A 14,635-nucleotide genomic window follows, 5' to 3' on the forward strand; every position below is an offset into this window, starting at 1 on the left:
TTGTCAACAACTTGTTAATAAATCAGTGTTCTTAAAGTTGTTTTAATCTCTAATATATATACTGTATATATTATATTGTTTATAAAAAAGGTAGTGCATTACTTTTTAGTATAGTTGCCATGTTGTTCACTCCAGGTTGTTGATTTATATCATACTGTGCTCCATGACTCCACTTTCACATCTCGAATGCATTTCATATTAAAACATTTGTCAACACCACAAGTACACTAAAACAAAACTTTATTGAGTAAATCTTCAAAACTACATTTAAAAAAAGCATTATACAAAGAGCTATAATCAAAAAAGTGCACATGTATTGAAGTACAACCAACATGCTGGTCACCACGAAACATATCCAACTCTTCAATTATCCTGCTACACTTAAAAACATGAAGTAAAAGTGACTCACGAGTGTGTCTACATGAGTTTAGTCTATTTCAGACTGGATGTCAAATACACTACATTCTAACTTTACAATCATTTTAAACTAATTTCATGCCTACAAATAATCATTTTTGAAAATTCTGTACAAACTTTGACATGGAAAGTGAATTCTTAGAAAAATTACAATATTCCTTTCCATTAAATATTAGTTGGTGAAATTCATAATACATCATGAATAAAATAATTTTGGATTTTTTTTTAACTGTAAAATGTTTAGGTGGATAAAACTACAGAAAGCTATTTATGAGCCTGCACGGTCAGCCAAAGCTATTAACAAGTGGGCGTGGCTAGCCACCTAACAATAAGTGCACGGCTGCCACCTAACATGTACTTAAAATGTTCAGGTGGATAAAACTACAGGAAGCTATCGTGTGCACATCCAGCCACCTAACACTTATTTTGCATGTCTTTTTTTTTTACTTTTGTCATGCAATTTGTATGTACATAAAAATACAAGGGAAATCCACATGAAATATGCAAGCTTATGTTCAGGAATAAGAACTCTCCAATAAGCGGCGAGAATCCAAGGCACGGGCGTCGCCCTATGACATGAACCTTGTTATCAAATTCATGCTTCTTACTCCCTGTCTCTTATACACATCTAGATGTGTATAAGAGACAGGTAATGGGTTATCCAATGCCTGTCTCTTATACACATCTAGATGTGTATAAGAGACAGGGCCTACATGCCTAATAATATCACGAACTAGAATTATAATATTGGGTTTATATTTGATTGCACGCCAGGTAGGTGTCTGAAGTGTCCGGAAATTTGCAGGAATTCACGAAAAATAGGTAGTAGGCCTAGGTTTCCTAAACTCCCACATCATTTAAGCAAGAAGAATTGCCCTGAAAAATTACCCATCTCCTGCGAGTTCAAAATATGTGCATGTTTTTACAAATATCAATTGTCTCACAGAAGTCAGTGCTGAGAGAGACCACCATGCACAGTAAAATATAATTGGATGTGATAAAAATCGAGTGACAATTGATATTTACAGTCAATGGGGGTTTTAAAAATAAAAAGAAAATGGAGGAAAAATGAAAATTATATATTCAAATTCGGTCATCTGGAGGTGTAATTATCATACATTTTCTCACTTCAGTCCCAACCGTGGCAGGGCTGAGGTGTACAGACAACAACCTGTGAAAGTCCCTCCCTGGGCCCCCTCCATTTCAATTTTCTGGATCTGCCACTGATTTATACATTATGGGAAACTTTTTTTATACTGTACCTTGTTTAGGCCCTTGCGCGCATGCCTTTTATGGTACTGAAAAAAAAATATTATTTTTTTATTTATTTTCATTTATTTTATTAAATAGTTAGTAGATATTGTTTGCATTATCTAAATCTTGTTTTACTTTGAATATCAATGCATCAGCAAACAACCCAAGGGTGATATTTGGCTTTAGCAAAATAAAAAATTTAAAAAAAAGCCTCCCTCCCTCATCACTTTTCCTGCCCAGATAGGGTGATAAACTAATAATATTTTTTATAGGGCCTTAGTGCACCCGCCACCACGAAAAAATGTTTTTCTTTATATTTATTATGCCCATCGCTACCTTGAAATTTGCAAAATAACATGTATATTTCTTCCTAATTATATAAGTTTAAAGCATTTAACCATCTTTTTACTACACTGTTTACATTCACCAATATAATTTTATTTTCTCCTCTCCTCCATCTGGATGATTTTGGTAAAACTCTTTGTTAAATAGAAACCAACATTTTCTTTTTCCGCCCTTCTCTGATGATCTTTAAAAATAAGTTTGCAAAAAGTATAAAAAAAGTCCTGCCTTAGCAGAAAAATATCAATACCGGTATAAAGAATTTGCAGGAGATGGGTAGTTTCTCTTAGGAGTCCGGGAGACTCCCTCAACGACCCTTGCATAAATGAAAGGAAAATTTCTAATTGAATGCGCAATATTACTGAACATGAGTAAAAGATATAGAAATTAACAGTTATCACCCTTTTTTCTTCAGCAATTAATTGTTACTATGAATGGATTCAGCACTGAGGATGATATACATGATGTAGGGCATGGTCAGATATGCTGCCTTGTTGATGATGCTGAAAGATGTAGCCGTGCAGCTGGCAATGCTTGTTACAGTAAAAGAATTGCAAAAACAGTTCAACAAAGAAAACTCAAACTTAACATTGATCACAGTGTAAGTTATAGATTTAAGTAATATATGGGTACATGATTATCCTAATGTTTAATTATGCTATATCATCTTTACATGTGCATACTTAACAGTTTTGACATTTCAAACTTTCTATGTCACTATTAAGTAACTTCCCTGAAGCGATGCTTTTCAGTAAAGTAATTATATTGTGCCTTTTCCTTTCAGTTATAAAGCTAAATCTACAAGCTCAGGAAAAAACTCAAGGCAGAATAATGTAATACAGGTTCATTAAACAGAAATCACAAGCACCACAATTGTATCGTCAAAACAATCAACAAAAGCAAAACACACAACTGACACAACATTTAAAAAATGATAATAGGAAGTACTAAGCAAATAAGTGAGTCTCAAGTGCCTGTTTGAAAATATTGGGATCAGAAATGTCCTGAAGTTCAGTAGGGAGATTATTCCAGAGTCTGGCAGTGTGACAAAGAACAGAAAAACTTCCAGTTCTCTTAGAATGACATAGGACAGTACACGGCAGATCACTGTGATGATTGCGTATATCCGTTGATATAGGTGTTAAGTGGCTGTGTAAATGGAATTAAGTAACTCCGCATAACGGATCAGTAACCACAATGATCGCATCGCAGCGGTGTTAACAGAGGTCATTGGGGTGATCTTTATGCAAATAAGCTGTTGTTTGACCTGTGTGAGTCATTACTGAAAGTCGCTGTTGATAAACAGTGTGAATACAATTATTATTTGAGAAATTGTTTTTTCAATTAAATAAATTTTTAAACTGTTCAAAGGGTTTCAAAACAAGCAGAATTGCACTTTTTTTTTCAGGTCAGTTCTAGTCATGTGACTTCCTGGTATAACCGATAATATTTTTTATCGTGTAGACGCTCAACTGGTGACCATCGGTGTTATTTAACTGATAGCAAATGGCCGTGTAAACATGGCTAATGTAAGAATGCCAGGAGAGGATCCTGATATTATATTATACATATAATATGTTAATTTTGCATATTGGTAGTCTCTTCCAATACATAGAACTAAGCCCTTGGGTAAATTATGCGATCTTGACTGGATTTTAGTTTCTAATTTGTTTTTTTTTTTTTTTTAGGTGCGACATATATATATATGCGACTATCACAAAGCAGTTATACAGAGTGTACGAAATAAACGCAAAAAGAGAGAAAGTGATGAAGAGCGTGGTATATCTCCTGACAGGGAACTTGATGCCCCTGAGGTAAATATGTGTGATTTTCCCATACAGTTATGGGTATAATGATGTCATATCTTGCCCATATACTATATGCTAAATCTCATAGTGATTAGTGTAAATAGAGCTTTATTTATTTATTATAAATTTGACACAGCCACAATAAAACACAAAATTATAAATGCAATGCAAAGAAGTAAAAAAAGACTGTTAGTGGCATGTCCAACACCAGAGTCAATTCTCTCGAAACCTCTAAAAATCAATTAAAAAACATTTTTTTAAATATTTTTATAATAAATTTTTCTATAAAAATTTGAGATGAGTTAATAAGTTACAGATTATAATAATTGTTTTACTTCATTACAACTTACCTTTTTTGCAAAACAGCAATCAAATATAATATTTTTAATTGATTGTTGTTTTCTGGGATGCAACAGGTGTGAAACCTTAGTACTCAAAGTAATATTGGTGAAAAATATAAAGTTCAAGCTAACAAGGCAAGCTTTGAATTTTTTTTTTTCTTTTTAGTTCAGATACCCAGCTTTCCCAACCAGTACTGTTGAAGCTGACACTATAAACGATTTTAAGTCAAAGTTTTATGAAGACAAGAGGGGCTAATTAGAGGGCCACAGGCCTACCAGTCTGTTTCACCATACTTGAGTGGTGTACAGTGAGTTGCCTACAATATAACTTTTCTTCATCATTTCAGGTTGACTTGTTCCAACTTCAAGTGAACACGCTACGTCGCTACAAGCGCCATTTTCGTCTGCAAACTAAACCTGGCCTAAATAAAGCACAGCTTGCTGAAGTAGGTGAAATATTATACATAATTGAAGAGACCGTTATAGGCACTTAGACATTTTGGTGGGCCACCTCAGAATTACCATAATTCCCAAAGCTTGACAACATGTATGTTTTCTGGACCCCTTTGGAAACAAACCTTCAGGTTTAAAGGGTTATCCAATGCTCCATCTAACTGTTTTCTTTTTATGATGTGTATAATGCCTTTACCTTTTTATGCAGCTGAATGTTTTTGTGTACTTGTATTTTATAGGATCGATTAATAAATCTGAATCTAATTGTGGTGTATTTCTTTTCTTTTTTTTGTGGATTTTCTGACCTTTTTACCTTTTTGATGTTTTGCTTTGTAAATTTTTTCTATGTAATATTTTGTGAAACAAGCAAATTATTGTATGTGGCACATCATCTTAATTTAAAATTTGAATAATATTTGTCAAATTACAAGCATTTTCAATTAAATACCTTTGTGTTCCTGACAATTTATATACGAAGCATTTTTCATATTTATTTTCAGACGGTGGCAAAACATTTCAGGACAATTCCAGTTGTTGAGAAAGAAGCTTTGACCTATTTCATATACATGGTGAAGAATAATAAAAGCAGATTTGACCAAAAGCATGACAACAGTTGAAATATTTATTTTCTATACTGTATATTAACAGACATAAATTACGGTTACACTTTCTTTTTTTATAAGAACCAGTAAAATTTTACACACTTTTCAAACATACAAATGTATTATTGTACCAGTATACACTGTACTGGAATGTAGTAAAAGTGCCCCAGGGAAAAAAGGCCCCAAATGACAAGTAGATATACACCTCCTGCACTGTATTATAGAGGGTATTACATAGTCACACCTACTGCACATAAGGTGTTTTGTTCTTAATTTTTAAGCAATTTCAGCCTCCGTGTTCTTATAAAAAAAAAAGTGTATTGTAGACCAGGCGGTACCCATATAATAAGCAGGTTACAGTATGTACTGTACATATACATTATGAACAAATATTTATTGTATACTTGTACAGTACAAAAAAAATACTTCATACTATAAAGTACAAGTAAATCAAAAAATGCCATCTGATTAACATACCACAGTACAATGATAACTTATTAATTTACTTATATGCAGATTAAGGGGAGGATCATACATTCCCCTTTGAAAAAAACAATGCACACAACACTGTTAAGATATCTTCATTTTACTACGGTATATACATATAACTTCATGTACATTTATACATAAATATACTATTTTGAAATAATACATCATTCACAGCAAAAACATTAAATTTAATGTTAAAAAAGTATCCATGATATGGGTAAAATCACCACATTATATTGGTCAATTCAACTACAGAGGTAATTTAAATGTGGATGCTGTTGGTCAATTAGACAATACCGGCAAAATAAACTGAGATGCTTGACTGCATTACACTGGTCAGAACGGGTTTATGATATCACCAGTTGCTGATGGTGAGAAGCTATTACACTTTGCCCACATTAGTGCCTCATTAATGGACACCGCTGAAACTCCGTCTTCAAGAAAAAATGAGGCACCCTGGAAGTCAAATATAAAAGAAATATAATTCATTCATAAAGGTATTTTATTCAAAAATAATTGTAATTGCAGTACTGTATTAAAGACTGAAATGTAACAATTTTACAAATTCAAAAAAAGAGATTAAAAAAGGCAAGAGACAAACTTGGAACAGACATTAAAACCATCAGGCACTTAAAATAATTCAATCATAATGTCATCACTTTCATTTGTACATCATTTTAATATCATTGTCTGTATATATCTATATTAAATTATCCTAAGACCGGACTAACAGGCCTGAGAGCCAGAGTGTTTTTCACACTATAGTTAATCCTAGCCAACTTAGGTTATCTATTGTCTTGTTTTTGTTAAATTTCCTGTCATTGTATTGTATGTTATTTCATTGGCTGAATAAAGAATGAATGAATGAATGAATGACCAATTACTAATTCGATGTAGTGTCTCTGATTTTTTGGAGTTTTGCTCTATAAAAGGGGTATAAGTAAAGTTGATCTTTAACATCTATGATACATTGTATTGAATAATAGGCAAGCACATTGAAGTAAAATTTCCGATAAATATTGAATTGTTTTGCTACATCACCTGTATACGCTTGTCTGTTAGAATTGAAATGTGGACGTCTGAATGACTGGGAAACTGTGAGCCTGTAACGAGATCAGCACCAGGTTCTACGGGGCTCTCTGATTGGCCGACACGATCCAATAAAGTTTGATATTCATCCTGTATCTTGACTGATGCGGTGTGAATCTTCATGTTTTTCTTACTAAAACAGAAACAGAAATTTAATTTACGTTCCTCATTCAAATAGCTCTACTATAATGCATATTTAGAATCATAAAATGATTAAATGAATAATTATTAAATTAAAAATTCACCCTTATACTTTCTTTAGCAAGCCACCACCCGCCAGGGGTTTAGCCAGAAAAACGATATAGGCCGTCCAAAATGGAAGCCAGTGGGCGGGCCACAGCCATCTTTGGGAATCCCCACTGAATATTGGTACAAAAACAACGTACATTCAATCGATAAATGTTGTTTTTATTAAATGTAAATATGATTTAGCTTTAGTTTAATGGAACACTCGATAAATTTGAAGAATATAAAGAATTAGACCAGGCCCAATAGACTAGGCCGTGCTGATTAGGCCAAGCCGTCCTAAATAATTGTAGGCCGTTCAAAAGACGGCCGGACGGACGGCTCGTTGGCTAAGCCTATGCTGCCCGCCAATAATAATGATTTCAATTTTATTTATATTCCACCCTACTGTGACGATCTTGTCACAGTAGGGTGGAATAAAAACTGTCTTGTGGTTGTTTTGCGAACTTGTTTCTTTTTAGTTTGCGAAACAAGGTAATAAAAGAGACTTAATATAGTTAATTGTAAAACTGAATTGTAGAATTTTGTAGTGTGCACATAGGCCTATTAGATTTAAATTGGCTGTCCCTTTGTGGTGCTTGACCTCCAATCCCAAGCTCCTGGGTTCAAATCATGTGAGCGATTTTATTTCAACTAAAACTTATCCACTCCATAATCCTCATTTTTTGATAGAGAATCACTTGTGCCGGTTGTCAATCACTATTAGGTTTTGACAACGAATTTTTGAATGACATATACATACATATACATATATATACATGTATATATATATATATATATATACAAGGGAAATTAAATAGGATATCATGTCATAATGACCATATTTAGGCGAGCCTTTCTTTTAAAGATCATCGGAAAAGGGCGGAATAAAAATAAAAATAAAATTTTTGTTTTCTTATTTAGCAAATAGTTTTGCCAAAAACATCCAGACGGAGAAAAAAATAAGTATAAAATTATTGCATAACATTACCATATATGGGCATGTCACATGCTTTTGTCACATAAAATTTGTGAGTGTGGACAAGTCTTTAGGTGGGAATGTGTCAAATGTCTGATTAAATGACTAAATTCACGGCCGGACGTTGTGAGGGGGGACATCTGCAGGTTAAACTTCATTCCAGAAGTTGCCGATGATCGCACCATTTTGGTCTCACAGGATATATCTACGTTACAGCTAAATGTACAGCTTTCCAACAGTCTATAGACTTTAAAAGATGATGATGACTTACTTAAATTGTTTGGTGGTTGAATGAAGAGTAACAGCTGTGATCTCAGACAATAATTGCTCATCACTGACACCTATGTTCACTGAATTGATGGCCATCAAGTTCCTATCAAACAAGTATACCATATATCAGGTGTAGGCATAAATTTACAGTGAAAAATAAATAAGGATGTACACATAATATTGTGGCATTTCTGTCATTACAGAAGTAACAAACAATTTATTTAGTTTCAAGGGGTGTACTAGTTAAAAGGAACAATGGCTATTAAGAAATATGTTGGTATCATATATCTTATTATTAAGTATGTACTTTGCAAGTTGTAATAGTTTGACAGACATATTTAAGCAGTCACAAAATACTTACCTTGCATGTTGGAACAGTGGTATGACAACATCCTGATACTCATTCTGTATTGCTTTCAATGCACCAACATATGCACTAATGATCAACAGTTCAGCTCGCAATCTGAATGAACAACAAAGATGAAGCATGACTATCTCTACCACAGCACCACTTTTACTACAAGGTCACTTCTATCACATGACCAATTCTAGCAAATGGCCATATTCCCCAAGCGGAAAAATGTGTCACTTTGCCATTTCCAGGGCTTCCACGTTTCCTCCCAGAATTTGAGTTTTTCTTGGATTTCTCCAGGATGTTACCAGATTTTAACTATGGCAGACATAACTTTTATTACATTAGGCAGTAATAAGCTATTAACAGTGTCCTAAACCTGCCCAAGCCTCTTAGTTTTCATATTGAACATGGTGATAAATGTGTACATGCGCATCCTTGTACATGCGTTTTCGTTTTAGGCTAGCTAATACACACGTCAAAAACATCTGCCTGTCCTGCATGACAAGTTCTTCAGGAATTCACTTTCACAACTTGGGACCCCTGCCACTGCAGATCCACTTATTCTATATGACAATCTCTTACTTTGACCATAGAGAAAATAGAACAGCACATTGGGAAGCAGGGAGGGGAGCGGTATCTAGATTAGCAATTAATAACTAAATCTTACTGTGTGTTCTTGATTTTCTTCAATTTACATGTTCTTATACACCCAAGTAAGTCTACCAATTGAGAAATGCTATTAAACGGAATTCCAGGTTTTTTCAGATCATCTACAAATTCAAAGACAAAACCAAATTCAAAGCACAACAAATTGGATAATGTATATTATTATTATAACAGAGTACACTCTGAAAAGAAGTTAGAATAATGAAAACACCACAACATAGGAAGAGATCATCAGTTCTAACTATGCCATTCATGCTAATACATGGGGAGTGGGAACCTACGAATATTCATATGCTGGTGAGGAAGACATAAGTCAATTGTGTAGACCATAGGCCTACAGCTTATATGAGAAGTCTTCTTCTACCACCAGACGAATAATGTTGTGGCGCCCCTGCTTTATCCACTCCACAATTCAACTTATCAATTAATTTCAATTAACTTAAAATAAATAAAAATATTGATGAATGTGGTTACCTGTAGGTGAAGGTCATTGACCTCTGAGGCACTACCTGAATACCGTGCACACAACTTTATCAAATCCAGTTCATTTTCACGAATCGTTTTTAGCAAGTCAATGCCAAGCTCCCTGCAATTCAATAAACATTTTTTAGTAATGACAGTATTCAGTATGTTACAAAAAAAATATACTAATTAAGGATTAAAGACGATTGTTTGACATATTGATAACCTTCTCAATACTCGCATACAGGTGATCCTCTCACTAGTATTAATGACATTGATGTCCCTCCCAACTGCAGTGCTAGAATCCAGATTTCAATCCCACCTGTTTTGAGGTAGTGCTGGATCCATATTTCACTCTCAACAGTTTTGAGGCAGTGCTGGGATCCATAATTTTAAAACTATTAGATATTACCCTACCATTTATTGAGCCTTTCACACCTTCTAGCAAGCAACCGAATGGCAATATTAACAAACTGCGCTGCTTCTGGTGACTTGAGGGCGCTTCCAATGCTTACAACCAGCTCCAATTCATTGCCTCGCATTAACTTGGATAAGCATTTCTGAGAGAAATTAAAATGAAAATTTTATAAGATTCTTATGCTACTGATGTGAGATACAGTAACTGCACATGAAAGACAGCAAATACAAATGGTATACAAGATATAATTATAAACAGTATTCAATATCATTTATTTCTGATTTGTAAAATTTCTGATAAAAGTTTTTTCCCAAGTACTTTTAAAAAGATTCATGAAAAAATGTAAATTCATATTTGTTACTATTCACATTACCAATAGTTAAATAACAGATATTAAAGTATAGATGAAAGTTTGTTTACCTTAACATCACAGATAGTTTAACAAAAATAAATTTACATAGATAAAAGTGTGTTTACCTTTATATCCCCAATAGATAAATGACAACATGCTGAATGAATTGGACAACCATCTTGAAAATACCATAATGCCAATTTATCCACGGCATCATTCAACATCCTGAATATAAATACAAATGCACATCATTATAACTAATGAAGTAAAATTATAAAACATATATAAACAATATAGTCCAACAAAACCAATAACCTGCTGACCAAACTGCAGCTGAACTCCATATAATTCAAAGTATTATAATTAATGAAGCAAAATAATCCAACAAAGCCGACCAAGCCACAGCTAAAATCCATATAATTCAAAGTATTATAATTAATGAAGTAAAATTATGAAACATATATAAACAAAATAATCCAACAAAACCAATAACCTGCCGACTAAGCTACCAGCTAAATTCCATATAATTCTCATCTCTTGGTAGTGTGGATATAAATAACATAAAATAATCCCAAAGTTGTTTGTAATTGTGATAAATAAATACCTTGTGTGTTCTTCGCTTGGACAATCTAGTCCATTGTGTTTTGAAGGCAATCGTTCATGCGTATCATGTCTTGAAATATCTTGGAAAGCACCCTCAACTGCTGCCTGCGCAATGCAAACAGCATCTTTTAACTGACCATGTTTGCCAAAATATTCCACTAATGGTTGTAAACTGTTTGTAGCTATAAAGTATGGTATGCACTCGTCATTATCTTCCCGGCAAAGACGTTCTGCTCTCCTGAAGGAAATTAACATCATTTATGTTATCGTTTATGCTTTTATGTTTTTGTTTTTTCAGAACAAATAAAGAATGAATAAATGAATGTTTTCAACTATCCCACAATGCAATCAATATGCTTTCTCCATATCAATGTCCCACAATGCAATCAAATTGCAACCATCTTGTGATGTGTGCTCACCTTTGTGCTAGTGAATTCCAGTAATCCATGGACACTGATGGTGCAATGGAAAGAGCTTTCTCCCACTAAGACAGAAATCAGTAAACATTACTTTACTTTAAAAATCAGACACAAAAAAATTGCTAACATTAAAAAATGCCTAAAAAAAGACATTGATATAATGCATAAAGTTGATATTCAAATTGGACAAAAGACACCAATATTATGATTGTACCACAATGTGCAGTGATGCTGCATCAGGACATTAACAACAAATTCATGGCAAGAAATGGTGAGGAAATTCAGATGCACGAGGTGATTGTCCAGAGCACACTAAGATGTATGAGATGGTAGCACAGAAAACACTGAGAAACACTGTGATGCATGGGATGATGGCACACTGAGATGCATATGATACTGTAGAACAGAGCACACTTTAGATGCAAGGCATGATGGCACAGAGCATTGTGATGCATGGGTAATGGCACAGAGGATACTGCCACACATGAGGTTATTTCTCAGAGCACATTGAGATCCATGGGATAATGATGCAGGGCACACTGAGATGCATTGGATAATGATGCAGGGCACACCGAGATGCATGGGATAATGATGCAGGGCACACCGAGATGCATGGGATAATGATGCAGGGCACACCGAGATGCATGGGATAATGATGCAGGGCATACCGAAATGCATGGGATAATGATGCAGGGCACAGCGAGATGCATTGGACAACGATGCAGGGCACACCGAGATGCATTGGACAACGATGCAGGGCACACTGAGATGCATTGGATAACGATGCAGGGCACACCAAGATGGATTTGATAATGATGCAGGGCACACTAAGATGCATGGGATAATGATGCAGGGCACACAGAGATGCATGGGATAAGGATGCAGGGCACACAGAGATGCATGGGATAATGATGCAGGGCACCCCGAGATGCATGGGATAATGATGCAGGGCACACCGAGATGCATGGGATAATGATGCAGGGCACCCTGAGATGCATGGGATAATGATGCAGGGCACACCCAGATGCATGGGATAATGATGCAGGGCACACCCAGATGCATGGGATAATGGCACAGTGCACACTTACAATTGTCAGGAGGTGGCTTATAGTATTATATAAAAATTCACCTCAAAGACACAAACAGTATTGTGGACATTTGACTTACCTCATCGAGTTCAATCATCAATTCACAGTATGTAGTCACATTGCCAAGTTTCATATGAATGAGGGCTGCTTCCCGCAACTTCTCCTCACACGACTTGGAACCACCTTGCCTTCGGTACTGAGATATTTTTGCTAGTTGAAGTTGTTGAGCATCAGACTAATGCCATAAAAAAAAACACTTTTCATTAATAAATACAATTAATAAACATATATAAATTGTATTTATTTTAGTTTTTGGTAAACATGTTACCAGGAATTTGTGAGAGCATAGCAAGGAAACTAAATGGTTAAGCAAGATACCTCGTTGTTTCATTGTGACAAATGTAAGTTTCAACTTACTGCTCTGAACTTGAGTAGGTGTTTTGTGTGTAAAATGCCTTTGTTATAGTTGCCAGAGAGTAAGCTATCATCTTGACCATTCACAATTGAAACCAACTCCCATAAATTCTGGCAACCATTTGGTATCTTGAGAAGAACATAAAAATATTATAAGTTTAAATAGTAATGTAATTTATTTTATTATTTTTTGCACATTAGCAATTGGCTAACTGTCAATGTATGAAACAAAAAAAACAAAAAAAAAACAACAATATCTGAAATGGCTCACCATAAAAAGAGGAGAAAACCACCTAAGTATAACATCATAATCTACATTTTCCCTGAATTTGTCAATTCTGGCCTTGATTTCTCGAGTCAATCGTCCAGATAGAAGAGGTTCACAACCAACTGTCATTGAATGTTCTGAAATACAAACTTATAAAAAGGCAAATTTTATATTTCCTTAATGCAATGCTGATGCAGCTATAAGGCTACATTATCAATGTCCTACTACGCTGATGCAGCTCTTGCAAAACAATATTATCATTGTCTTACTATGCTGATGCAGCTCTAGCAAAGCAATATTACCAATGTCCTCCATTAATGTTGATGCGGCTCTGCAAGGCAATATGATCATTGTCCGGCAATAATACTGACATTATACTATGTTGATGCACTTCTAGCAAGGTAATATGATCAATGTCCTACATTAATGATGATGCAGCTCTAGCAATTAAGGCAAGATTGTTAATGCCCTTTCCCATGCAATGACAGCACTAAGGCATGTTTAATGGCCTCACTAAAAGGTAACAACAAAAATAAACTACAAATAATAACAGCAATAAGAATATACTGTAACAATGCTTAACAATATCAATTGTACAAATAGGACAATCAAACTTATTATTCATCAATCAAATAAACAAATTAACACTATTAAGAACAACAACAATATAGTAATAAACAGAAAATGTGAAGAAACCTGGTGAATTAATAATTTCCTTCCATGGACGTCTAGCAATAATCTTCATATGAACAGATGTTACAAGAGGTGATAGAGACCAGATTCTGACGGTAGAATCACGAGAGCACGAGGCAAGGGTCATAGGTCGGCTGTAGTGGCTGGTTAAACCATACACATCAGCACCATGATCAAGAGCTATATCTATACAAGCACCATCTCTGAAATCACAATAAGTGGACCAAAATATCAACACAATACAAAGAAAACAACATTAACATGATATATTACTCAGAAAACTACAACAAATAATATGAAAGCAACATCAACACATTAAAAATACAAAGGAATCTAGCAAGAGGGGGAGTAAATAAATAATAAGAATAAAAAGAGATATCAACACATTACCAAGTAAAACATCAACATAAAAAAAGAATATAACATCATCATTACCATGGCGACAGCACTAAATTACTGTTCAACCATAAGCCAGTGCATTGACAACTTCCTTATAGGCGCTATATAAGAATGAACTATTATTGTTATTACATTATAAGACATCACCAAGACAACAATACCAACACATTCCCATAGTAACAAGATGTTGGGTGACAAATAAATATAAATGAAGAACTAACACTACCAG

At 34.4% G+C, this 14,635-nt stretch overlaps 2 protein-coding genes across 2 annotated transcripts in view; one reads left to right on the forward strand and one right to left on the reverse strand.

Annotated features, from left to right (window-relative positions):
* Positions 1-2,428: 2,428 nt before the first annotated feature.
* On the forward strand, positions 2,429-5,276 carry LOC117115798 (histone deacetylase complex subunit SAP30L-like; the record flags this gene model as incomplete). Its single annotated transcript, XM_033259733.1, is given in 4 exon segments — positions 2,429-2,614; positions 3,702-3,827; positions 4,510-4,608; positions 5,116-5,276. Coding segments are annotated over 4 exon segments (513 nt in total). The 3' UTR covers positions 5,233-5,276.
* Positions 5,271-14,635, reverse strand: part of LOC117115799 (WD repeat-containing protein 17-like) — a gene marked incomplete in the record, with an annotated part of 16,127 nt that continues 6,762 nt past the window's right edge. The window contains 14 exon segments of the mRNA XM_033259734.1: positions 5,271-6,162; positions 6,748-6,928; positions 8,271-8,372; positions 8,631-8,732; positions 9,292-9,394; positions 9,719-9,876; positions 10,170-10,312; positions 10,648-10,747; positions 11,127-11,363; positions 11,545-11,609; positions 12,712-12,867; positions 13,050-13,175; positions 13,318-13,451; positions 14,011-14,210. Coding sequence (XP_033115625.1) covers positions 6,043-6,162; positions 6,748-6,928; positions 8,271-8,372; positions 8,631-8,732; positions 9,292-9,394; positions 9,719-9,876; positions 10,170-10,312; positions 10,648-10,747; positions 11,127-11,363; positions 11,545-11,609; positions 12,712-12,867; positions 13,050-13,175; positions 13,318-13,451; positions 14,011-14,210 — 1,927 coding nt within the window.

This window comes from Anneissia japonica, unplaced genomic scaffold, assembly GCF_011630105.1.
Source record: "Anneissia japonica isolate Jap-2015-1 unplaced genomic scaffold, ASM1163010v1 scaffold287611_len363355_cov233, whole genome shotgun sequence".
Lineage (NCBI taxonomy): Eukaryota > Metazoa > Echinodermata > Crinoidea > Comatulida > Comatulidae > Anneissia > Anneissia japonica.